The sequence below is a fragment of the Antedon bifida genome, chromosome 4 (genome assembly GCF_963402885.1).
Source record: "Antedon bifida chromosome 4, ecAntBifi1.1, whole genome shotgun sequence".
NCBI lineage: Eukaryota > Metazoa > Echinodermata > Crinoidea > Comatulida > Antedonidae > Antedon > Antedon bifida.
In genome coordinates, this window is record NC_136229.1 from 23,980,938 (window position 1) to 24,006,199 (window position 25,262).

The following is a 25,262-nucleotide window of genomic DNA, read 5'->3' on the forward strand; positions in this document are numbered from 1 at the left end:
TTAATGATGTTAGAGGGGATAATAATATATGTAAAACATGGGCTGATCATTATGAGAAGCTTTTCAATTGTGTTAACAATGATACTCATAGAATTTATGTTGAAAGACATCTTAATGAAATTAATGTATCTGCTTTTGATGATAAAATTTGTACTGATAGTAATATATTGGATAGTATAAATAAGCTCAATAGTGGTAAATCCCCTGGGTTTGACGGGCTTAGTGCAGAGCATGTGAAGTATGCTTCAAAACATGTTATTACTTTACTTAGTTTATGTTTTAATGCTATGTGTATTCACGGCCATGTCACTGATGAAATGGTACGAGTTGTACTGGTGCCTATAATTAAGAGTAAATCTGGTGACATTACGAGTATGGATAATTATAGGCCTATAGCTCTTGCTTCTGTTGTATCTAAGATATTTGAAACATTGTTAATCAATTATTGTGGAGATACCCTTAAGTCAGGGGATCACCAGTTTGCTTTTAAAAGTCAACACTCAACAGATACTTGTATCTTTGTTTTTAAGCAGATAGTGGATTACTATAATAGGAATGGGAGCCCCGTATTTACTTGTTTTCTCGACGCGAGTAAAGCGTTCGACCGAGTCAATCACTGGTCACTGTACAGGCAATTAATTATGAGAGAAACAAACATTATTGCTATTAGACTTCTAAAATCTTGGTATGAGAATCAACGATTTTTTGTTAGATGGGGTAACTCTATGTCTTCAGGTTTTAAAGTTACCAATGGCGTTAGACAGGGTGGTGTTATGTCTCCTCTGTTATATAATGTTTACATTGACAATTTAAACAGTATGCTTAGTGATTGTAATTTTGGTTGTGAGCTCAATAATACAAAGTTCAACAACTTAAGTTATGCAGATGACATGGTGTTACTTGCGCCCTCTTTAGATGCCCTCCAAAAGATGGTTAACATATGTGAGGATTTTGCTAATGACTTTGATGTATTATATAATTCAAAAAAATCAATTTGCATGTGTTTTTGCCCTAGGAAAAGAAAACTGAATGGCAATTATGTTACTGTTCTATGTGGTAAAGAACTAAATTACGTTCAATCCACTACCTACCTTGGTTGTGTTATCAGCAATGATACTAGGGACGAACTGGATATTAAAAGGCAATATCGATCATTATGTATTAGAGGTAACTCTCTTTGTAGGAAATTTAGTAAATGCTCAACAGATGTTAAGATTACTTTGTTTAAGTCATACTGTATTAGTATGTATTGTGCGGCCTTATGGTGCGATTTTAATGTAAAAACTATAAAGTCATTACAGGTTTGTTATAATAACGCACTTAGAAAGATTTTAAGACGCTCAAGGAGCTGTAGTGCTAGTGCTATGTTTGTTGATAACCATGTTCCCTCCTTCTATGAGTACATTCGGAAATCAATTTTTTGTTTCAAAACAAAAATTGAAAAAAGCTGTAATACTTTAATTACATGTGTTTTTTCTCGTATTCTAAAAGATTCAAAGTTGCATAGAAAATGGACAGAACTTTTGTATATATAATCTCATGTATACTTTTACGTGTGTTAACTAGTATCAGTATAGCCATAATAATGTGTTGTTTTGTAAACTATAGTAATCAATAATATAATAATGTCTACAGTCTACATCCAATAAACCTCAAAACATAATCCACATATTTTAAGAGGCACTATATGTCAACAAATAAGTATTAGTCCTCTCTCCATGACGGTTGTCACATAATGCTTTGTATTATTTTTTATTGTATTTATATGTTTCATATGGACAGTTTGTCTGAAATAAAGTTGAATTGAATTGAATTGTTTACTTGTATATTTTGCGGTAGATAACATAGTAATGATGAGATGTTAGCTGTGAACAATAGAATAATTGTGTTTCGACCTTGGTTTTTTTTTCTGAGAATTTTACGCGCACTGTTTAGCTTTGGGGAAATCCGGTACAAGTTATTATTTGCAAAAACATTGACTTAAAGGTGACCAATACTTAAAATATTTGTGTTTATGGTGTGGATATGTGAGCAAAATAAAAGATATACGTCATTACAATCAGCAACAATAGGTAAGGTACAACTTGACCATAATAGCATTCCATACTCTTTGTAAAGCATTCAAGTACAATGATGACAATGAGCTTTTATGGATCTATCGCTATATTAAGCAAATACTTAAAGCAAACACTGGAGGACTTTGAACAATTGCAACAAGCAAGAGGTACTGTATATATAGACTACTTCCGTAAAGCTCTGGTATTTGGTCTTTCGATATCGAATTTGTACTTTCATACCAGCAAGGAATAATCGAAATTCATTTTTTAAAATCCAGTACTGACAAGTAACGTAAGAATGTGGACAATATTGTGTTTGGTCGCTTTGATTTCGTTTTCATCGGGAATCGGTAGGTATGACGTCGTTAAACCGATGTCTGGTCCACGTATGGCCTTCCATAAGAAGTCATAGAAAATAGTGTGTAGTAGGCCCTACAGTAATTTACTACGTTAGAGTGTAATTTAGGCCTACTGATAGACATACAGTACCTTAAAGGGCAGTTCCGGGTTATTATATGTGACAACATTGATATTGGACCCCCACTTATTTTTCGTCACTGGTAAAATTGACATTATAAACTCTTTAAGTTATCCTACAATATTTGCTGTTAAATATTAATTATCAGTTGTCATTCTTACGAGACAATAGAGATTTGGAGAAGTTGTGCAGTCGAAGACACAATGTAGTCCTACTCATGTTCCGTCAGGGAAGAGCTGTGTGGTTTCATTCGATTTACTTTCAGGGTCATAGAACCACCAGTGACGAAATCATCAATTTTGTTACTATATATATTATGTATATGTATTGATCATAAACAACAGTACTTTTTTTTCTAATTTTGTTTCAATAGATGCATTGACTATTACTTGTCCAACCAACCTTACGTCAAACAACGTCTTCAAAATAGAAGCTGGGCTCATACACGTTAGAAATGATGTTGGAAAAAACTTTGCTACCGTAACCTGGGATGATCCGACCGTTACCAACTCTAACGGTGAATATAATGTGATGTCATCGTCTTACCAATCCGGGGATCAATTGCCAATTGGACTGCAAATTATCACATTTACGGCTGTGGACTCTGGTAATACAACAGCTACGTGCGATATCTCCATTGAAGTTTCAGGTAAATTACAAGTTATTATTGTGTATTTTATTGTGGGAAAATTTGATTTTCCTCCACCACCCAAGTGGGATCACACAACCTCTCTAATACCGATAATGGACGTAAATGTTTCCTTTTTTTTGCGCGTATAGATGTAGAAGCTCCAAATTGTTCTATTGCTCCAGTATCCATCTCTGCGCCAGACGGAGAGATCAACGTCACCATCAATTTCGTCATCACTGTAAGGGATAATGTTTTAGTAAGCAAGATCGAAACGGATCACGATGACGTCTACATTTCTGATAGTGGTAAAATGCACACAGTGGACAGTGCATTTAAAGAGATCAACAGCACGGGGACGTTTGCCCTGGGAGAAACTTCTGTCCCGTTCACAGTTACTGACAATGCTACCCCGATTGGAAATCAAGCATCTTGTGCTTTTAACGTTGCTGTTAATGGTAAGTAATACAAATAAAATGTTTTGTGCATGCCATTCAAGAAAGTATAATAGTCGGCAGACAGAACACAGTACAGGACTGTATTGAGCTAGCTCGAACAAAGTGCATTTAACAAAGAGAGAAGCTATCGATAATGGTAGCGATGACAGTGATATCACGTCATTTGATAACGATGACAATGGTGATGAATGATGATACTGTGTAACACCCGGTATAACATCGATGGAACGATAACTTAACATCAGATTTCGGCAATGGTAGAATGGTGACAATAATAATATTGATGATGGTGATGATGGTGGTGGTGATGGTGATGGTGGTGGTGATGATAGATGGTGATGGTGGTGGTGATGGTGATGATGGTGGTGGTGATGGTGATGATGGTGGTGGTGATGGTGATGATGATGGTGACAATAATAATATTGATGATGGTGGTGGTGGTGATGGTGATGATAATGGTGATGATGATGGTGGTGGTGATGATGAAATAATAATTGGTGATGGTGATGGTGGTGATGGATGGTGGTAGTGATGATGATGATGGTAATGGTGGTGGCGATGATGGTGAAGATAATGATGATGATGATAATGGTGATGATGATGGTATGATGATGATAATGGTGATGTTGTTGATGGATGATGATAATGGTGATGGTGATATGACTGATTGTTAGTGATAACAACAATAATAATTAAAGTATAGCAAATAATCATGATGATTTATTAAGAAGATGATGCTGCCGATCACTGATATTATTTTATTTATCTAAAAAATATATTTTTCTTCCAGAGTTCACGCCGACAACTATTCCTCCAATTCGTGAAACCACAGCATTCAATCATGGGAACAGAATAGTAGACTCATTACCTGTCGTCACTGTTCTCTTATGTTTATATTCCTTCATAACATTATAGTTTATGTTGTAATTAAATGCTTGGTACTATATTATATTATAGACTAAATATTTTTCTTTAAAATTTCGGTAGCGAATTAAAATTCTTTCTTTCGTCTATTATGTTAATTTTTTTTGTTTTATGCAATTATATATATATATATATAGTGTTTACGTTTTGATTAATATTTCTACTAATTTATTTTATCATTTCGGATGTAATTATCTTTTTTACCGGCTGTGATAATTTAAAATATGCTTTTAAAAGTGTTTGACGTGCAATAAAAAATAATTAATTTTGACCTGTAGGCGGGTCAGCAGCGAGATAGATGTTGAGAATATGAATAATCGCATTGAATAGTATTTTTATATAAAATGTTAATCTTTATTTAATAAAAACAGTAGCGTAGGCATGAAATGAAATATTGATACCTTGTGTTATAATTAATATACCATCTAGACATGGTACCTAGGCCTATAATTGTAAATATTCTTTTTTCCTGAAGATGAACAAATAAAGTTCGATAATCACAGTGGATTGCCTCACTTTATTCAGTACAGATATTGTTATTAGTAGTGGACCCTCTCATACCAGGGAGGAAGACTATAAAATAAATAATTATTGTTATACACGTGCTCATACCACGTGTAGTTTAAAATGTCCTGTGATCTTTTGAAGTTTTATAACCTTATTTGCAATCAACAATCCCGTTGTGCTATGTTATACAATAGGAATTTTTATTTTTATTATGGGTTATAATCGTTAACCGGGTAACTAGCCTAGTTGAAATAAAATAGTATTATTCGTAGTAAAATGTATGGTTTTAAAAAATATATATATATTTTCCCATATAAGAAAAGCAGTGTCTCAAATTTACACAATGAGTCAATTTTAATTAATTTTAGGCTTATGATTTAATAAATTACAAAAACGTCCTGTAGCACCACTATTACAAAAATCATGACACTTGTTTTGCTTCATCGCTGACGAAAATAAGTGGGGTTATCATCAATTTTGTTGCAAAGGGTTTATTTATGAAACAGCTCAGCTGAGGAGCAACCCTTTTTATCTTTGGAAAATATAAAATGTGTAAGTCCGCCCTCTATTGTCAACAATTAAAAACTGTACTTAGAGGGCAGCAGACGTGGATAATTATTAAACCGAATGTTTTACATTAGTTTAGCGTAAATTGTACGCTTTTCATCTGATCTTTTTGTTCTTTATCCTTCCTGGATAACGCAAAGATGAATTCTATTCATTTTGTGCTTCATCCATTACCAGGAACGGAGGAACAATTGAATGAAAGGTACTATTTTTCCTTATTTATTTTCCGTATTCGCAGCCTCTCTTTTTCTTCGATATCGGCTATATGACCGCACGACGAGTGATACCAGGCCAGGCGGTTGTGGGGAAGATGACTCACTGCCTGCATTAGCAATGCTAAGCCTAGCAGATTCGCCATTTTCAATGTTTATCTTTATAGTATAGTATCTATTATGAAACCCTGTTTTGTTATTTTACAGTATATTGATATATTCTAAAAATAAACTGGTGTATTATTGATTGACTTTTACACATAAAAACCTCAATCAAAATCAGTTGATTGTTAAAAAAAATAAAAGAAATTTTCAGTTTCACTATCTTTACTGTTTAAAAAACAACTAAATTCCTGCTGATCTTCTTAATGCATTAGCAGCATTATATGTCATAAATGTCATAAATATATTAAGTAAGTCTTTAAAATCTGAGGGAGAGAACAAACTCCCTTACTACAATATGTGCCAATAACAATACATTGCAAAAAGAATGATTTGCAGTTTCATATTATCTTTAGAGATTGAAAGCTGAAGCTTATTTATGTATACTGGAATTACATAACATTAACCAATTGAATAGAACTTGAATTTCACTAATAATAAAATAATAGTCTAGTAGACTTATGTGATTAATGAAAAAAAAAATGAATACTTTGCATTGCAGACAGAATCTGATTTAGAATGGAATTACCGTATTTATTCGAATAAACGGCTCCCTCGAATAAGCACCTCCCTCGAATAAATGCCGCTTTGTATAAATGCCCCATAGCTAAGAACTTCATTTTGAATAAACTCCCCCCACCTCCCCTTTCGAATAAACGCCCTGTGACATAATATAATACACAACATTGTATTTCAACACATTTCTACTTGTAGTAGAATTCATGATTGACATGATCCACAATTTACCAAGCATGTTGATACAATATGTATTTTATCACTTCTCGATATTAACATATCTAGGGTGTATGTATTTGATTATACATGTTACCATATTACACCCGAAAAAATAAAAGCTTCATTTGGAAAAATAAATACTTGAACATGAGATTATACTGTACTAATGATATGCTGTAATATTTTTTTTTATAATCATGATTATCCTAATTATTAATAAAACTAGAAAATTGCCATTTGTTTTAAATATTGACATTTTAATTTAACACCTGCCTCTCTTTGGTATTAGACGTGTAAATGTTTTGAGGTGAAAAGTTTACAATCCTTTGTTCTAACCAACCACAAGGACCTTGAGATTTCATAAGTTCAACTATTTTATGATTTTGCCTCTAGATTGATGATAATGAAAATATCATGCTAATTAGTATGCACCTGAAAGTCTGTTGTGCTTTAATTAACATTAAAGGTCGTTAATACGGTAGTCATATTTAAGGCATGTTTTAAACAATACAATTAAAATAAATTATTTTTTTTCAGATTGCGTGAAGTTGCTGATCGAATTAATAAGGACCCAGGCTGGTGAGTGGTTATATAGTTAGACACAGACTTATAATTTAACATTGTACACAAGATGTGAAATTATGTAATTGTTAATTAATATCATTCTGATTATTTTATCATATTCAGTTATTAAACGACACTCTTTGCTCAGTATATAAAAAGAACAGAGTCAAATCATTCAAATAGAAATAGTAATTTATAATCATGATGTCTACTACTGTATGGTGGCATGTGTTGTAAATAGTTGAAAGAAAATTTAATATGAAAAAAATTAGCATTCAGACCTGACCAGAAATGAAGCTGTAATTATATGATGACAAGATACTGACATAATATTGCAAATTTATCTGCATTTGAGAGTGTGCCCAGTGTGTTAAAGCAAATACAGTAGGTTGAGTAGATAATATCGCTCCCAGTTTCATTCAACAACACAAGGTGCAGTTGAACTCCTATTAAGGGGACACCTTCAGGACATAAAACGTGTGTCCAAATAATAGGGTGCGGTGTTCCCTGTTATTGCATAATACAGAATCACATGTGGTGGTGCATGTAATGTGTTAGGCTGTATGGTTTATTACTGATTACATGCGTGACCTATGTGACACTGTATCACAGAATTTGCCTAACTGTATGATGCTGTACAAATTATAGATTGTACAGTACACACAGATAACAATACAGCAGAGACCTGCACTACTGACAATTTAGATAACACATCCCATATTTAATCATGTCATATTTGTCATTATAATTAGGCCCCTATTATTCTTTTCATAAAATATATAGTAATAATTTTGATCATGAAATTTTTGTAAAATATGTTGAGACTAGCAACGTAATCTGAGCTTTTAAAGTCTAAGCTTAACGGCGTGTGTCAAGTTAATGTACAGTTTAAATTATTATTGATTTTTCAGCCAAACTAGCATTCCTGCTCTAAGAAATCTTCAAGTAAAGTCCATAGTTTTAGGTCCGAATCATGCTGCATTTCTACTCGAGGTAGGTCATAGTTCTTAATCCAGGATACAGTATGATCATGTCTTGACCCTTAAAGCTTTGTCTACACTATCAAACTTTATGTGACAAAAATTGTGATGTGCCCATATATCGACATGATGATGTCATATCACTACCATATTTGGGCATATCACTACCATATTTGAGCACATTACACTTTTTTTTGTCAAAATAATTTGATAGTGTAGATTAGGCTGGGCTAAAATACAAAATATCTGGAGTATCTTTAACTTTCAGGTTTTTCAAAATAATTTGATTACTTGAATGTATGATTCGTATGAGCAGGCTTGAGTCAATTGGATTTCCTTGCAACTGTTGTGTGCGTTGGCATTTCATTCATCAAATGTTTTCTTGTATCCTCAGGACGGCCGCATCTGTCGTCTGGCGTTCTCTGTCAACATAGACAAGGTAGAAAATGGAAAGATAGACATCGGCAAAAAGTAAGTTGATATTATTATCAGCGACATTTAAAATTGTTATAAATATTTGTGTTTGGTTTCAAGTCAAGGTCAGATTTATAAAGCTTGCTTAGAAAAAAAGGGAATTTTGCAAAACAACCTGATAAATATAGCTTTACTTTTTCACTTAAAGCACTAACTATTTTGACTTAAGCAAACATATTGATAAAATACTATAGCGTCAAAGATTAAATAGAGTATAAAACAAGATATTTATAATGAAAATTAATATTTTACAGAATATTATTTTACAGAAAATAAACAGTTTATGAATTTAATTTGTTTTTATATTAAAGTAAAGTAAACAATTTATTTTGTAATACAGTAAACATTAAATATAATTTTACATAAACAAAAAGCAAATGTGTTTTTATATATTAATGTTTTCTATCTTTTCATTTGACAGTACAAAGACTAAGTCAGGCTCAAGCACATCATCTGCAAGGCCTAAACCAGGCCAGAATCCATGGCTAATAGCTGGCCCTGAAACCACTTCCAGTGCACAGATAGGGTAAGTTTTTTGAACTAGGCAGTAGTAATTAGGGACCATTATAGAAATAAATGTTTGAGGTGTTTTATTAATTAGGTGATCATTTAGAATAAAATGATCACCTATTGTTATTGTATGAAATCTTTATTCTTTATTTCTCTCTGTACAGATTTTGTGTAACAATTATCTCAAAAAGTTGAATGTTGAAGATGACAAAATTTTCACAATATCTTTCAAATACTGTAACTTAATCCTAATAAGCTTTTCAGCGTGATCACTCAACCGTGACGTCATTTATACGCCATTTTGTTAAATCACATTATCAATCATATCGCCATAACTCTTTATCACATATCAATAAAATTCACAATACGTAAACTTCAGGTAAAAGGTAAATATATTAACCAATAAAAGGCACGCGCACGTAGGGGCATACGCGTGAAATCGCGCGTTAAAAATTTAAAAAGCTCAAAATTAAGTTTTGATCAATTTAGAGCATGAATTAGGCTATTTGCGTGTTTCAAAAAATTACTGCGCAAAAATGCGTTTTTGTGCGCGCAATTCTTAAAAAGCGTAAAAATACGAATTTTTTGTAGAAATCGCATTCTACTCACCATCCTTAGTACATTCACCAAATTTGAGTCCGTTCTGACTTAAAATAACGCTATACGAGCATGTTAAAAATGACAAAATGCGCACATTAATTGCATAAAAGTGCTGAAAATGATGAAAAATAAGGCATTTTTAAAATGAAAATAATTCTTCAGAATGCACGATGACCCCTAAGTTTTTTAACTTATTCGGGAAGCCATTGAGTTGTAGATATAAATGTATATACACATTAGACGTACAAAATGGTATTACGTCATCAAATGGCCACTTGAATTAAAAAATTAGGATTTTTTTCCGTTTTGTGTAGGTTATCACATTCAATAGAGCGCATCTCCGCTATTTGAGCTCGATTTTCGCACAAATTTCAGTGTGTGCTTGCTTAATTATTTATCTTTATCATAAGTTGTCAGTGTTTTCATTTTGATGACGTCATCACGCGTAAAAACTTGAATAACGTAGGCCGTGTAATTTCACCTTCGCAGTAAATTTGAATATCTTACAGCTCTTCAGAATTGAAGGTTACCTTGATGATTATAATTTATTATGAAAGCTGATGAAATGTAGATATTAATTCATATAAAAATTAAGCCTATCGGATGTTGTGACGTTAACATATGGCCAGTTGAAGTGAAAAAGTAGTTTTTTCATATTTTTCGTCAAAGTTATACACAATTTAAAGAGCGCGCACAGCGCTTCTACGTGCCAAATTTTTTTCCAAATCTTATATTTTTTTGCTCAATTAATTATCTTTCGAAATTGTTTAGTTTGATAACGTCATCATGCCAAAAAATTAGAACATGTGTGTCCCGTAATTTCACCTATGCTACACTGTATATAGATATACAGTATATACTGTACATATTGTATATAATGGCAAATAGGCACAACTCAGCACTATAAGCATATAATAGGATGGCATACATCAACATTTTCCGATCGTATGTTAACGTACGTAAAAAAATTAATTTCAGTAAAATGATAAAAATGATCACCTATAATTCGTCAAAGTGACGAATTAAATTCTAGTTTTTATAGTTATCGCACTCTTCTGAGAGAGAAATAGGCGAATGTTGGTTTATTCAGGTACGCTAGGCATGAAATATACTACTATTTATATATATATATATTTGTTATTTTAGTATCATTTTTTTTATTTTTTACAATAGCTTATTGAAAGGAAATACTGGTAATCAAATTGAAAAAAAAACCCCATTTTTGGAAAAATGTTTTTTTTTTAAACTGACTGATGTTACTTCCTATTTGAATTATCTTTGAAGAATCCAAAATGTCAGTATGATTAGTATGCATGTATTACTCCTATGTTGTCATTCTCTTAAACCTCAATAGCATTAGACTCAAATTGACCGAGTCGCCGGCTAAAGTGACCAAGGAAAGTCCAATCTGAACACTGGCTACAATTCCCACAGGGTTAAAAGTCTAATCCAAACGTGTGACTCATGTTAACACATGTGAGTCAATTGTTTTAATATCATGGTTAAATTTTGGAAAAATTACGGTAAAACTAACTAACATGAAAATATCCGAGTGTGAACCATGGTCAAGTCTTCCAATGACATTGGGTAAAGCTACCGTGGTTAAATTTACCATTTTTCAAATCCAGTGTGGCAGACTTTACTTGCATTAAACACCAGCTTCTATTTTTAGAGAAATGTTCGAATGGATTTTGTTTTTCTTTTAGAAAACGTCAATCAAATAGCAAGTCTTGTGGCCCACAAGTCAGTCATGTAAGAAATCGAGCAAGAGTATGTCGTGCCCAGTCACGTGGACGCGGTGGCGTGATCGTTGGAGCGCGACCAATGGTTCCAGCCTCTGTCGTCCCTGAAGAGCTTGTAGCGCAGGCTCAGGTGGTGTTACAAGGCAAAAATAGATCAGTGATAATAAGGGAGCTACAAAGAACTGTAAGATATTATACAAATAATGAATGTTTATGAGTGGAATGGTACAAATAATGGCATTAGGGAAATGATGAAAGGGTATATTGCATGAGGCGTTATATAATTAGTACAGAAAAACACTAATTTAATATTATCTCTTAAGGGGACAGCTTTTGATAGAACACCTAGTAAGGCGCCACCTATTGTGGGTATTTGCGTATTGCTATTGTACAGTTTCCTTTTCTCAATATTTTTTACATAAGTGAAAGAAATAATTACTTAAGTGATTGGTGAATATAATTACTGTATTCTGAATGCTCTGGAAAATTTTTTATTGAAAATTATACCTGTGGTATTTTATAGAATTTATCTGATTTATATTTAGAATCTAGATGTAAACTTAGCAGTGAACAACCTGTTAAGCCGTGATGATGATGATGGTGATGATCAAGACGAGGGGGATTATATGTCTGGTGAGTAAACAATTATTAAGTTTAAGGTAGCAAGAGGGCGCTCTACAAATTATTACATTTTAAAATATTAAAATAATACAAATATATGTAAACAAATATTTAATAGAATTACCTACAATACATATATAATTTTTTTTATGAAAAGTATAATTGGGAGCTTTCAAGTCTGATGACCTATGACGTATCCATTGATGTGTCTTCGGTTGTCATCTGGACCTAAACACCACCAAAGCTGTGTTGTGAAATCAGCAGCAAATCCCAACTCAAAATTAACATGGCTTAACTTGTTATGTCGTCAGTCGTCACAAATAGCTCCCTATTATAAATATTTAATTTGAAGAATAATAATATTAAAGCTATTATAACTATAAAATCATTTTTATTGAATATAATTTCTTAGATGATTTGATGTCTTTGCTTGATAATGGAATGCACAATGATCATCCAAGCGTCATCATCGATGCTGACGCAATGTTTTCAGAAGATTTCCTCGGATTTGGATCGCGTGCTAGAGCAAGAGGTATAATTTTCATTTAATTTATTCTACCAAGATCCAAAAGTTGGTCACCTAAAATCATATGAGTCTAAAGCTCTGTCTACACTTTCAAACTAGTTTGACAAAAAAAGTGTGATGTACCCAAATATGGTGATATGACATCATCATGTCAATATCACATTGTTTTGTTACATAAGTGTAGACAGAGCTTTAATTAATCGTCAAAACAATTTTTAATTTATTGAAAAAAATTATTTTGACAGGAGGTGAGCGTGATAACAGTGATCGTGAGTCCGTTTTCCGTATACGAGAACGCCGCTGGCCCGACCCAAGCCTCGGACCTAGCTCTAGTAGTAACGTAGCAAAAACTAATGTCAGTGGTGATATACCAGGAAGTGAACAGAAGAGGCCAAATAACTCTGCTAATGCTAACCCACTGGTACTAGGAGATGTCTTAGAATGGTGGCCAGATAAAGTAAGTAAATTCATATGTATGATTTGGAAAAGTTGATTAAGGAAAGGATTGAATAATAAAAGGTAGTGGCGCTGTGGCTTGGTGGTTGAAATGTTTGCTTACCAATCTCAGGGTCATTGGTTCAAATCCTGTCATAGTTCAAATCCTGTCATAGTTAAAATAGGATGATGTTTGATAATGTATTAACTTTGGTGTTGTTTTTCGATTTGTAGGGTGAAAGTGGCAGTAGATTTAGTCATATTGGTGCAATGTATAGTGAATTAGTTGCCGTAGGCCAATCAGGACAGCTCTACCAATGGAAGTGGTCTGATCCTGAACCATACAAGAATTCTGAGGTAATGAGAAAGAATTTTCCTTCATCCCCACCTCTTAGATTGTCAATAAGTTCTAGTAGTTAGTGTAATGTGCTGGATAAAGCCATTTATTCATTATTTATGTATTTTTTCAATGCTATACCCTTCCATTTACTCATGTGTGATCCTCTAGTGCCGCTGATGGTGCCATCACATTGTATAAATATTCCTTTTGTAGAGCCCATGTATATTTCATTTTCACCTATCAGCCTTTTTATACCTCCTTGGTGTACCATACTGTTTTATGTTGTACTCTATGCCCATCATGATTGCTATTTATATATAGAAACCCAACACTATTTGTAATCCGTTTTTGTAGAGTCCAGTTTTATTCCATTTTCACCTATTAGTCTTTTCATACCTCCTTAATGTACCATACTTGTGAATTGTTCATGTTGTGTTCTAACCCCATCATGATTGTTATTTATATATAGAAATCCAACACTGTATGTGATTTCTTTTTGTAGAGTCCAGGTGTATTCCATCCAAGAGCTAGTGTTCTTGGTTTAACAACTGAGAAAGTTACACAGATATCTTGCTGTAATGAAAAAGGAGTGGTTGTCACTGAATCTGGAAAGGTAATATATAATTAATAATAAAGTGAACATCAATTAGAACATATAATTAACACAGTACCTATTTTACAGTAGAATCCCTCAATTCAGACACCCCTATTAAGGGGACACTTTACTGTGAAAATAATAGTGGAAATATATGTGTTAATACTATTGCAAACCACTATCTCCATTTTGAGGTACCTCTATTGATTAAGGGGTCACCCCTATTAAGGGGACACTTTATAGGAATTCTATTCTATATGGTTTCATAATACATAACCATAATATATATCAATTACTTTATACCTTTTGTAGGTTGCAACATGGGTAGATGACACTCTGTCAGTGATAGCATCCAGACTAGAACACCCGCTACAAAATTTCCCAGAATTCTCAGGAGACAAGATCCGCAGCATTCACACATGTTGTCTGTTTACCTGTGCGTGGTTGGAGTCTGGCAGTGTATATTGGTGGTAAGTATTGCTCAAATTACTTACTTAAGCTTGGTTCCCACTAGGACACAATGCAAGAACATAAGCGCAATGCAAGTGATTTACCCAATCATGGCACGATGGATGTTAAGGTTTAGAAGCAGTCATTTGTAACACCTGACATGAATCTCATTTTACAATTATCATAATCATGGTGCCACAATATCACCACATACATTCGAACATGTAAAATGTTGTATTTTTATGTTAGCATATGGATAACCAACAACCAACCAACATTTTTATTTATTTTTCACTGTCCTATCAGATAGGTGGTAATAAATCACAAGTTCACCGGGGTAACTCCCTACTCGTCTCTGGTTGTAACTGTGTACACTGGACCTACGGTTTATAGTCCTTGGACTTGTTCCACCACCAGAACTAGGAGCTAGTCAGCCTCGAACTCATGCTGATATTGTTGGCTCTTTAAGTACTGTAAACGGTGCTCCTGCCTTAACCGCTCGACTCACAGATTTCCTGTGAATTGATATTGGTATGGTAGTCACATTTCTTGGTTATTATGTTACAGGGGTGTGTTGCCATTTAATATGCGAAAGAAAGTTTTAGAAAAAGCGAGAGAAAGAGCAAGAATGAAGAAGAACCGTAACACTGTGAGCACGTCTAATATCACAACAGGAACACAGGTATACAGACAATTTGATCTTTGACTTACTTCACTAAAGGCATCATTGGCACGGGTTGTAATTCACTGTACTGTGCCATCTGTTTCATAATTTTCTGCCAAGTCCCTCTATCTTGAGCAAGCCTTCCTGCTTCTTTAGCAAAACATAATTGATAATATGATAATGAAGATGTTGCTGATAGTGTAATAAAATTGTATCAATTTCTACATTTAAGAGTAGTAAACGTATTATTATTCTACTTAATTCCTACATTTGATGCACGAAAAGTCAATTGATCAATAAGTACAAAACATCAATCCATACTTAGAAGGTTATGCAATGGTAAAAAAGCATCAAAGTAAACCATTTAAACGTCCTTCCATCACAACTGCATTTATTAATTATTTTATTTATTCTATTCTTTTGACTAGAATAACTTAACTTATCCAGGCTGACGATTGCTTTTAGACTGAGTTGAATAAATTAAGTTATAGGTGACTTATTACAACCACATTTAAACATAAGGTGTATTCTATATTCATTATTTCTTAGCGTTAACTGCAACATTGGATCAATTGATCGAACAATTTGCATAAATTTGTTTTTTTTTTCTTTTGATAGGTTTGCCTTCGTAGTTGTCCTTTATTCCATGCTGGTGCTCTTGCCTTCAACACATCTGGTGCAAAGCCAAAAGTTGGCCAACTGATGGACAACGCATGGAGCCTGACAGACACATGCCGATTCCGCATCCGGAAGACAACGTCCGAAATACGGGAGGAACCGAAACCAGAGCATAAGGAAGAGGTTAAGGTGGACTTCCTGAAACTAGACCCTAAACCTGGTGATCAGAAGAGTGCAGAATTAAAGACGGACATGGGTCCACCACCATCACCTGCATCGTCATGTGGTGAGATCTCCATTGTGTCTAGTCCAGCTGGCCAGAGTGAGTCGCATATGACATTTTTCTTGTCTCTAATTTATAAAAAAAAACTACTTTCATTTCAAATTTCAAACACACAAACTAATTATCGGCTATATTACTCTTTCTTTCTAACACCACGATTTTGAATTCAATGTTGATAGGACGAGGAACAAAGAGGCCCTGCCAATCTCCAACCCCAACAAAGGACAACGAGAAGAATGAATGGGACGTTTGGCCGTTGAAGGATGTTGTCTTTGTCGAGGACATCCACACTGTTCCAATCGGCAAAGTTCTCAAAGTTGATGGTGCTTACGTTGCTGTTCGTTTTCCAACGTTGGAAACCGTTTCTGAAACCACAGATTCTGAAGTTCCTGCCGTGCTACAGGATTGCCGACTCTTGCGGAAAGATGAACTGCAAGTTCTTAAGAATGGTTCGGTTCCAAAAGTGCCAGACTGTTTTCAGCGCACTCCGAAGAAGCTCTCAGTATCTGATGACACTCAGATTCTTACAGTGTCAGTGGATGTTAGAGGTAATTAATAATTGTAAAATATTAATTGATGGAGGTATTGAAATTTATATTTATTTATTATATAAAATTATGTACAGTACCATTATTATCTTTATAACTTTCATATTTATTGAATTGTCTTTTTTTTGTTTCATAAAAGTTACCTTTTAACCTACAAAATTCTATTCAATTCAAAAAAATTTATTATTGAAATTTATCTTTGAAATTCTTTGGACATGGCTGACTCACAAAAGTAGACCAAACATGTATTAAAATATGTTTAAAAATAACATACAAATTACTTACACTTCCTTTTCTTCTACACTATCAAACTAGTTTGACAAAAAAATGTGATGTGCCCATATATGGACATGATGATGTCATATCACTACCATATTTGGGCATATCACTACAGTACTTTATTTGGGAAAATCACAGTAGTTTGATCGTGTAGACAGAGCTTTAGTTTACAGTTGTAAACAGCTGTTGAAATAATGATTTCTTATAGTGCTCAGTATTTAGATATTTAATAACAACACTATTTCTTACTTGTAGGTGTACATGTATTGGTGAAGCTACGGTCTCGTCTTCTCTATCATGTGTACGACCTAAGCTCTAGTAAACCAGCAACTGAAAGTATATTTCCCACAAGTACAATGTCATTCCTAGGTCAAAGTTTAGATGACATCTCCTTGTTCACAGGAAGCACGGTAAGTGCAACATAATAAAATAACAATAACATGATTATTGGTTGAATACAATTGTACATTGACATAACTTATCTTATCTCTTCTCTTATATATTTAGGCAAATTGCCAAGGATAACCATAAGTGAATTCATTCACTATCCTTCTTAAAGGTGGAAATCCTATTCACAAGACAAACATATAAACACAAATGCTCTACATATACAAAGACTTTTGGTGTGGAGTTATATGTCATTGTCAATATAAAAAATCCTGACACTGACAGGACTTGAAACCAGAAACCTTGGATTGGTAGCCAAGCATCATAACCACCAAGCCACAACTCCACTCCTATCTATCCTGTAATTAGCGATTCTCTTGAAATAAAAAAAAATGTATTTAATTTTTATTCCAGAATGTTCAAGACATTGTGTCCCTTCTACGAGATGGTAATAGCACCATCTATCCTCTTGCTAAGAACGCAATTAATGGAATCCGTGACCCTGTGTGGACGGACCTTCCACCTGTCAAATGCATTGGTATGGGAAGTCACCATGTTGCAGCCACGCCCAGCAACAATATAAAAAATCGAGCTGCTGTTGTTGTCCTTGCACTTCAGGTAAATCTAATTTTATTTTTCTTTATTCTATTTATTAATTTCTTTTTATGCTTGGTAACATTTTCAGCACAGAGGATGTTCTCTCAGAGGACCAAGGTGGCAATTACAGATAAAAACACAAAAACTCAAAAACTATGTTCCACACCAAAGAAACAAAGTTACCAAATCATTAAAAAAAATTGTTTTGTTTAATTTAGATCCATACGTTAATGCCACACGTTCTGCGCTGCGATTACGACTCAGTCTCTCACGTACTCAGCAACATTGAACTTGAGACAGACGCTGCCACCAAGGAGCAACGACTAAGAGCTATACTGAATGAAAGATGCGATGGAAACCGCAATGTCTTCCATGCGGCCATCAGTATGTGCTACCCAACAACCAATAGTGACAAACCAAAACCGGGAGGTGGTAAGTGATATTAATAATAATGTTTGTTTGTAGTGTGGTCTAAAGCTCTGTCTACACTATCAAATGTGATATGCCAATATATGGACATGATGACATCATATCACTACCATATTTTTTTAAAACTAGTTTGATAGTGTAGAACTTTACAAACCTGAATTGTCTGTGACTGAGCTGATCTTGGATGCATTCAAGAAAGTCTTGTTTTCATGTGCTCAGCTTTATAAAGTTGATGTTTGGTCTTGCTTTACCATATATATCTCTGTTTTTGTTTTGTATATGGCAGAAATAGTATTTAAGTAATAATAAGTATTTCTTACAAAAAACTACCATCTACATGCATCTCAATATTTATCACCAAATGTTTTTATAGACTCTCTTTTCCCAGTCCTAGTTTCCAAATACCCATTTTTCAATCATACTAAGCTATGGTAACTGTTTCCTAATACTTCCATTCCCTTAAATATAACGGCCTAAAGGAGTGGCGTGAAAAAAGTATATTGATAAATATTATATATGTTGCATCATTCATTGAATATTTGTCATTGCAGAAACTGGTGAGAATGCCATGTTAAACACACTGCGTACAGCTGTTGATTCAATGAGTAATCGTGTGCAATTAATCAGCAATGCCGTAGACACGTTGGCTAACGCAATATCTGCTGCCACCGGAGGTTCTGCCAATCACCCTCCTAACAGTATGCAAAGAAGGTAAGTGAACCTAAAAATCTCTCAAACATGAACAAAAAAATTACATATCCCACACAATGTACTAATTGTTAGGAGCAGTCCCACTTGATGCAATAATTGTTGGGGGAAGTCCTACACACATGTAATGCCTGTTAGGGAACGTCCCATAAACATTTAATAATTGTTAGGCGAACTCCCACATAATTAATCTGATCTTTTTTCAAAGTATGGGGTTGAGAGAGATGATGCGTAGGGCCACTAACTCTTCCAGGTCAGAAGATCTTCAAAATGCACCACCAGCAGTGTCCAGCCTACACCACCCACTCAACTGGGCGCAGGTAGACCCACCAATGTATGTGGAACAAGAAGATGACAACATAAGTGTTGGAAGTTCTGGTGCAACGGCAGGCTCTAATAGTTCAATCAGTAGCAGTGCGCCCTCTGTGTCTGCTGCTCATTCATTGTCGGCTGAAGATCGTAAGAATAATGCCCATCGTCTTCTGAGGCTGCTTTGTGAATCGCAAGCTCTTGTTCCTTACCTCGCTGAGCTGCTCTGCTCAAGGTCAGTTGATTTACAACATTGTTTAAAGGTTCGCATGGAAAAAAAATAATGTTTTACAACCAACCAGGATAACCCATAAAGCTGGAACATCTTATTTCCAATGGGGTCCTTAATAACGATAAAAAGAACATAGACTATTTACAAACAAATGATTACAACAAAGTTCATATTACCTAGATGGATCTTTATAGCGTGTTTATACTAATTTAATGTTTTTATGCCTTTAATATTTGATAAAAGATGATTCCAATCATTAATAGTATTTTCACTGAAAAATATCCCTTATTAGTGGTGTCCCCTGAATAGGAAAAACGTAAAATAACATAAAAATGAATCATTACAGAGATTCCCAAGGAGACACACCATTCATGGCCGCTGTAACCTGCCAAGCATACTCTGCTGCCCTCACACTGTTCGACACAGCCGAGCGTGTTGCTTCCAGTGCAAAGTTCCTCGGCAAAATGGACAATCAGAAGGAAAAAGAAGGAGGTGGCTTTGACAAGGAACTATTCCGTAAGATGATCTATCCTGCAGGAAGCAAGCCGGATTCATCGCCTCTCTATGTTCTATGTTGTAATGATACTTGTAGTTTTACCTGGACTGGAAAAGAACATATTAATCAGGTAAATGATAATGACTCATTTAATGTGAGAGGTATGGCATGATGGTAGTGGAATCGGACTATCATGTGAGAGGCATGGGTTCAAATCCTGTGCCATATTGTTTGTATCCTTAGGTCAGATGCTTTCCTTCATTGACTCATCCTTTGGATGGGGTATAAAGAAGTTGGATGTACATTGTACATGTTCATGATAAATAACTTGTACACTATTTGAAAAGTATACAGATTGTCTCCCGTTGTGTTGATGATGGTAGGCTCTGCACTGTGACGGTTGTAGGTCCATAAAGGTCCTAATTTTCTGTATTGTAATGTAGCGTAATGTAGGCATCATAAAAAGGTATTTCTTATCATTTTATTGTAGGATATATTTGAATGCAGAACCTGTGCTCTTGTTGACACTCTATGCTGTTGCACTGAGTGTGCTAAAATATGTCACAAGGGGCATGATTGCACGTAAGTACATGTTGGTCCTAAGTTGAAACTAAGGACAACCTCACAAGATACTCAACCCACTAAATAGCACCTGACATGTATTGGATGGCAATCCTCAATTATTCTGTTAGTTTTGACTTAGGCATACATCCCATTATCAAAATTTATTATGAGTTTTGTATTATGTGTTGTCTATTAATAAGTATAAGAAGAAATGTAGAGTGACCAGGTGTGCATTTTTCTTGTAACATTTTCTGTTGGATGGTCAGTGTTTTTTTTTTCAAGTACAGCATCTTATCAATTAAATAAAAAGATAAATTAAGTGTAAAAATGTATAAATACAAAACCAAATTTCAATTTTTAAGTTTGAAGAAAACATCACCTACAGCATATTGTGATTGTTGGGAGAGATGTCAGTGCAAAGCATTAATTGCTGGTAACCATACTACAAGAATGGAACTATTGGATAGACTAATCAATGAAACAGATCTAGTGACCATTCCAAATAGCAAGTGAGTATTAGTACTAGTGAGTTATGTAACAGGACAGTGAGTAAATAATATATTTGCAATTTAATTAAGAAAAATAATTATAAAATTGTTTCTTTTTTTATCTTTTAGGGGTGAACATCTACCACTGTTTCTAGTGCAAACTGTTGCTAGGCAGACCATTGAGCAGGAGCAATACAGGACTTACCGTAGCAGAGCTCCACGAAAGAATGATTCTGGTGAGAGATTATGAACATTCTTTCTTTGTTTAGTCCTTAACATTTACAATTTCAGTTCTTTTTGTTTTGTAAATGTTGATATTCATCATTTTTATAAAGATTATATTTGTATTTTTTAGACACAGAGATGCCAGAACACAATCTGGAACCAACCAGATTCTGTCGCCAAGCTCTAGAGATGATCTTACAAGACTGGCAAGCAGTCAAAGCAATGATTAATAGTGGATGTCCTAATAAACAAACAAGGTATGTACTGATGACATCACCCACACCTGCAAATTCATAAATTAACCCCTCTCCCTCCCCTCCCCCTCCCCCACTGTGAGGTGTATTGTAAAAATGCATCAAATCAAACTTTTGAAATCGCTATACATTTTGTAGTTTTAATTAAGGTATTCAATTTCACCAGACAAAAATTAACTAAAACAATGATTTTGTTTATAAAAAAATGCAAAATAAACAGTTATATTTAATTAGAACAACACTGGCAATGGGCTTCCAGATGACTTCCTTTTGAGTTTTTTAAATATTTTTTTTAATCCAATTTGTTTGTGGATTAAAATGATGTATTGAACAAAATGTTCACAGGAAAATACATTTTAAAGAATCACTCAATGGTTATTAGATAGTACATGGTCGGATACGAATGGCCATGTTTACCAAGTTGATAAGCAGACATTAAAGGTGTTAGTACCTGTACTGCTTTTAAGCCATGTCTACACTATCAAACTTTATGTGACAAAAAAATGTGATGTGCCCACATATGGATATGATGATGCCATATCACTACCATATTTGGGCATACCACTACCATTACTTTTTGTCAAACTAGTTTTATAGTGTATACAGAGTTTAACAATTGTATTTAAATCGTTATACAATCTATTGTTATTTTAATAGGGAGAATTCTGGAGGCAGTAACACAGTACAAATGCCAATGCCTGAGGAAGAAGTGTACTTGTATCAACAGAAAGGGACTATGAAACTAGACTGGTTTACACATACACTTATTGTCAAATGTCAAGATAGGGTAGGTCATCTTTATTTGATGTCCCCACACATTTAACAGTATGTTGAATATCCAGTTAAAGATAACTAAACCCATTTTTAACTGTAACTCATATTTTTCAGGAATTGGATACCCTCCTTAATACCTTAATTAAAGAAGTTCTTAACACATCAGCACCGGCAAGGAAAACGGAAGTGTTTTATGTTGTACAGCGATTTGTACGATCTGTATGCCGTGTGTATGTTGTACTTAACATTGAGATGGCACCAGGCAAGAAATAGTAAGTAATAAACCATTAGTAAATTTTTTTTAATGTGATATCACTTTGCTCCATAACTATTAATTTCAACATCTAATATTCTGTGTTTTTAGTAACTGTGATGCAACTGATAAATGCAAGAAGGTGTTCAGAGCTCTCATCCACTTTGGAATCACTGAATTATGTGAGATAGCTGACTCGTTGATCTCTCCAGTGCGTATAGGAGTGGCACGCCCAACTGCTCCATTCCCGCTGTTCAGCACGCATGATGAAGCAATGCAGGTATGTATTTCGGTCACATTTCTGTGTTATCACTGATACAAGTCCTATTCTATTGCTCTGTCTACACAATCAAACTTTATGTGACAAAAAAATGTCATGTGCCCATATATGGATATGATGATGTTATATCACTACCATATTTGGGCTTTTTGGGTTTTTTCAAACTAGTTTTGTAGTGTAAACAGGGCTTAAGAGTGTCTGATCTTTGGAAAATTAATTATTTTACACCTCTCTTCATTAGTCTATTATACTTAGGTAAAATTAATTTGTTTTCTTGAATTATAAATTATAGGGAAGTGAGGAACTATTTGCCACAGCTCCTCTTCCTCCACGACCCACCTCACCAGCTTTGAGATCCGAGAGTTCTGCAATGAGGATGGCGTCATCCAGACGTCAGAGACAGTCAGAATCCAGCAGGGCAGTGGATGATGATGATGACCAGTTAGTTACGTTGGCAGATGTTGAAGAAGTTGATGTTGTGATGGGTGATGCTAATGAGGAACCAGGAGCAGATGGTGATCATAGGAGTGAACATCCTCACCAACAGCATGAACAACAAGAAGATGATGGCAAGTACCATTTTATTTTAATTCTTGAGAACTATTCAATCAATCAATTAAATGCATTCAGCTGTTCAACTTTGGTGTATTGAACTCTGGAAGTGCACCAAGGAGAACTGAACAGGTGGAATTTTAATCTTCCACTTTGAACTCCAAACTGTCTTCTTTTCATGTCAGGGGCGTGCTCCTCCCCTTTTGATAGCTAAAATGAATTGTTGAATTCCTTATATACCAACTATTAATATTATATGTTAGCAGTCCCCCATTTAAAATATCCTGGATCTGCCGCTGTTATGTTATTTAACATTTAAACACTTGTTAATTTGAACTTTATAAAATAATTATTCTAATTGCACTGATTTTATTATTTAGAAATTGGAGGTGAAAATAGTGACATGGATTTAGATCTTCTCGCTGAGAGTGATAGTGACAGTGAGAGTAACCATAGTAACCAAGATCATGACAATGTTGTAACTGATCATGACGCAACAAGTGGTCGTCGAAGTACAGTTGCTACGGCGATGGTGGGATCAGATGCTGGTGAGTGTTAACGATAAAAATTATTTCAAACATCAGTAGCTTCTGCAACTGAGCAATATGTCGGTTGCTTAGTATAATTTTGATATATTTTATGTGTGTTATTTGTCTCTCTTGTAAGTGGTGAACCTTGAGTTTACTGTTGGTTGGAGGAAAAAAGAATTAAATAAAATAAATATTCATAAATTAGTGAAATCTAAAAACCATGAACATTTAGCACATTTCAGCTTGATTTTGTCCGACAGTTCCTGTTCTGATCAAATTGCTCAATTTCTTTCTTTATCAGGAGCAGGGTCAGTGGCGGCATTTTTCTCAGAAGAAGACTCTTCCTCGAACCAAGATGACGGAGAAGAGAGTGAGAATGAAATGGACGAAGACGAAGAAGCACCGGCATTTTTAGATGTACAACTGGAACGGCCTCCATCAAATCGTACTGGTGAACGTCGCCCTCAGATACCGCACCCGATGCAATGGGCTTATCGTGCTCCACAGCCTACAACTACACCTTCAAGTACTTCTGCTGCTACTCTAAGTAAGATGAAATTCTCACTCGAGAAGTTTTTTTTTTCAGTGTACTGATCATTCAGTGTAATAATTAAGTATTGAGTGAGAACATCTGACCAATTTAGTTGGCTTCTTGATGCAAAGCTATTTTTTAATTACGTTGGTAAATAAATTCAACTTGTTTTGTTTCCCAAGGTTCTAGAGGGCTTATATACATAGATCCAGTAATCAGACGGAATGCCGCTTTGAGTATTTCAGCGGCTGCGTCTACCCAAGATGCCAACCCACAGACCATGTCCACCACCTCAAACTGTCTGGCTAGAGCATTTGGTGTCGTTATACGCCAAGTCTCTGATCTTCTTGCTATGTTACCAAACTACCATGGTGTTGAATCTTTAGATGAGTGTCTTAAAGTTACTTACCAGGACACTGTAGATATTCAGGTAAGTGTTCTGGTACAGGTTTTGCTAAACTACCATGGTGTTGAATCTTTAGATGAGTATCTTAAAGTTACTTACCAGGACACTGTAGATATTCAGGTAAGTGTTCTGGTACAGGTTTTGTTAAACTACCATGGTGTTGAATCTTTAGATGAGTATCTTAAAGTTACTTACCAGGACACTGTAGATATTCAGGTAAGTGTTCTGATACAGGTTTTGCTAAACTACCATGGTGTTGAATCATTAGTTAAGTGTCTTAAAATTACTT

The 25,262-nt window shown here is 34.6% G+C and overlaps 2 protein-coding genes across 6 annotated transcripts in view; both read left to right on the forward strand.

Moving 5' to 3' along the window:
- Positions 1–2,013: 2,013 nt before the first annotated feature.
- LOC144840220 (hyalin-like) lies at positions 2,014–5,047 on the forward strand. 2 transcript variants are annotated; one of them, XM_078695957.1, is made up of 4 exons: positions 2,014–2,072; positions 2,909–3,184; positions 3,316–3,621; positions 4,412–5,047. In XM_078695957.1, the coding sequence occupies exons 1-4, from the start codon at positions 2,015–2,017 to the stop codon at positions 4,534–4,536; spliced, it is 765 nt and encodes a 254-aa protein (XP_078552083.1). In that variant the 5' UTR covers position 2,014; the 3' UTR covers positions 4,537–5,047. The 2 variants fall into 2 exon arrangements, with proteins under 2 accessions (XP_078552083.1, XP_078552084.1); XM_078695958.1 differs by lacking the exon at positions 2,014–2,072 and adding an exon at positions 2,195–2,407.
- Positions 5,048–5,672: 625 nt separating this feature from the next.
- Positions 5,673–25,262, forward strand: part of LOC144840038 (E3 ubiquitin-protein ligase UBR5-like) — a 29,185-nt gene continuing 9,595 nt past the window's right edge. For 3 of the 4 annotated variants that reach the window (XM_078695666.1, XM_078695667.1, XM_078695668.1), the window contains exons 1-32: positions 5,673–5,821; positions 7,266–7,307; positions 8,204–8,285; positions 8,667–8,743; positions 9,168–9,272; positions 11,563–11,782; positions 12,144–12,231; positions 12,632–12,751; positions 12,991–13,202; positions 13,415–13,537; positions 14,023–14,133; positions 14,428–14,585; positions 15,133–15,247; positions 15,848–16,169; positions 16,310–16,678; positions 17,213–17,367; positions 17,759–17,962; positions 18,160–18,373; positions 18,922–19,081; positions 19,287–19,622; positions 19,966–20,245; positions 20,606–20,697; positions 21,042–21,188; positions 21,297–21,403; positions 21,523–21,649; positions 22,304–22,433; positions 22,535–22,692; positions 22,785–22,953; positions 23,246–23,522; positions 23,886–24,053; positions 24,337–24,582; positions 24,750–24,997. In XM_078695666.1, the coding sequence (XP_078551792.1) occupies positions 5,760–5,821; positions 7,266–7,307; positions 8,204–8,285; positions 8,667–8,743; positions 9,168–9,272; positions 11,563–11,782; positions 12,144–12,231; positions 12,632–12,751; positions 12,991–13,202; positions 13,415–13,537; positions 14,023–14,133; positions 14,428–14,585; positions 15,133–15,247; positions 15,848–16,169; positions 16,310–16,678; positions 17,213–17,367; positions 17,759–17,962; positions 18,160–18,373; positions 18,922–19,081; positions 19,287–19,622; positions 19,966–20,245; positions 20,606–20,697; positions 21,042–21,188; positions 21,297–21,403; positions 21,523–21,649; positions 22,304–22,433; positions 22,535–22,692; positions 22,785–22,953; positions 23,246–23,522; positions 23,886–24,053; positions 24,337–24,582; positions 24,750–24,997 (5,424 nt within the window). In that variant the 5' untranslated portion in view covers positions 5,673–5,759. The remainder of the gene's footprint in view (positions 5,822–7,265; positions 7,308–8,203; positions 8,286–8,666; positions 8,744–9,167; positions 9,273–11,562; positions 11,783–12,143; positions 12,232–12,631; positions 12,752–12,990; positions 13,203–13,414; positions 13,538–14,022; positions 14,134–14,427; positions 14,586–15,132; positions 15,248–15,847; positions 16,170–16,309; positions 16,679–17,212; positions 17,368–17,758; positions 17,963–18,159; positions 18,374–18,921; positions 19,082–19,286; positions 19,623–19,965; positions 20,246–20,605; positions 20,698–21,041; positions 21,189–21,296; positions 21,404–21,522; positions 21,650–22,303; positions 22,434–22,534; positions 22,693–22,784; positions 22,954–23,245; positions 23,523–23,885; positions 24,054–24,336; positions 24,583–24,749; positions 24,998–25,262) is intronic. The other variant, XM_078695669.1, reaches the window with a different exon arrangement.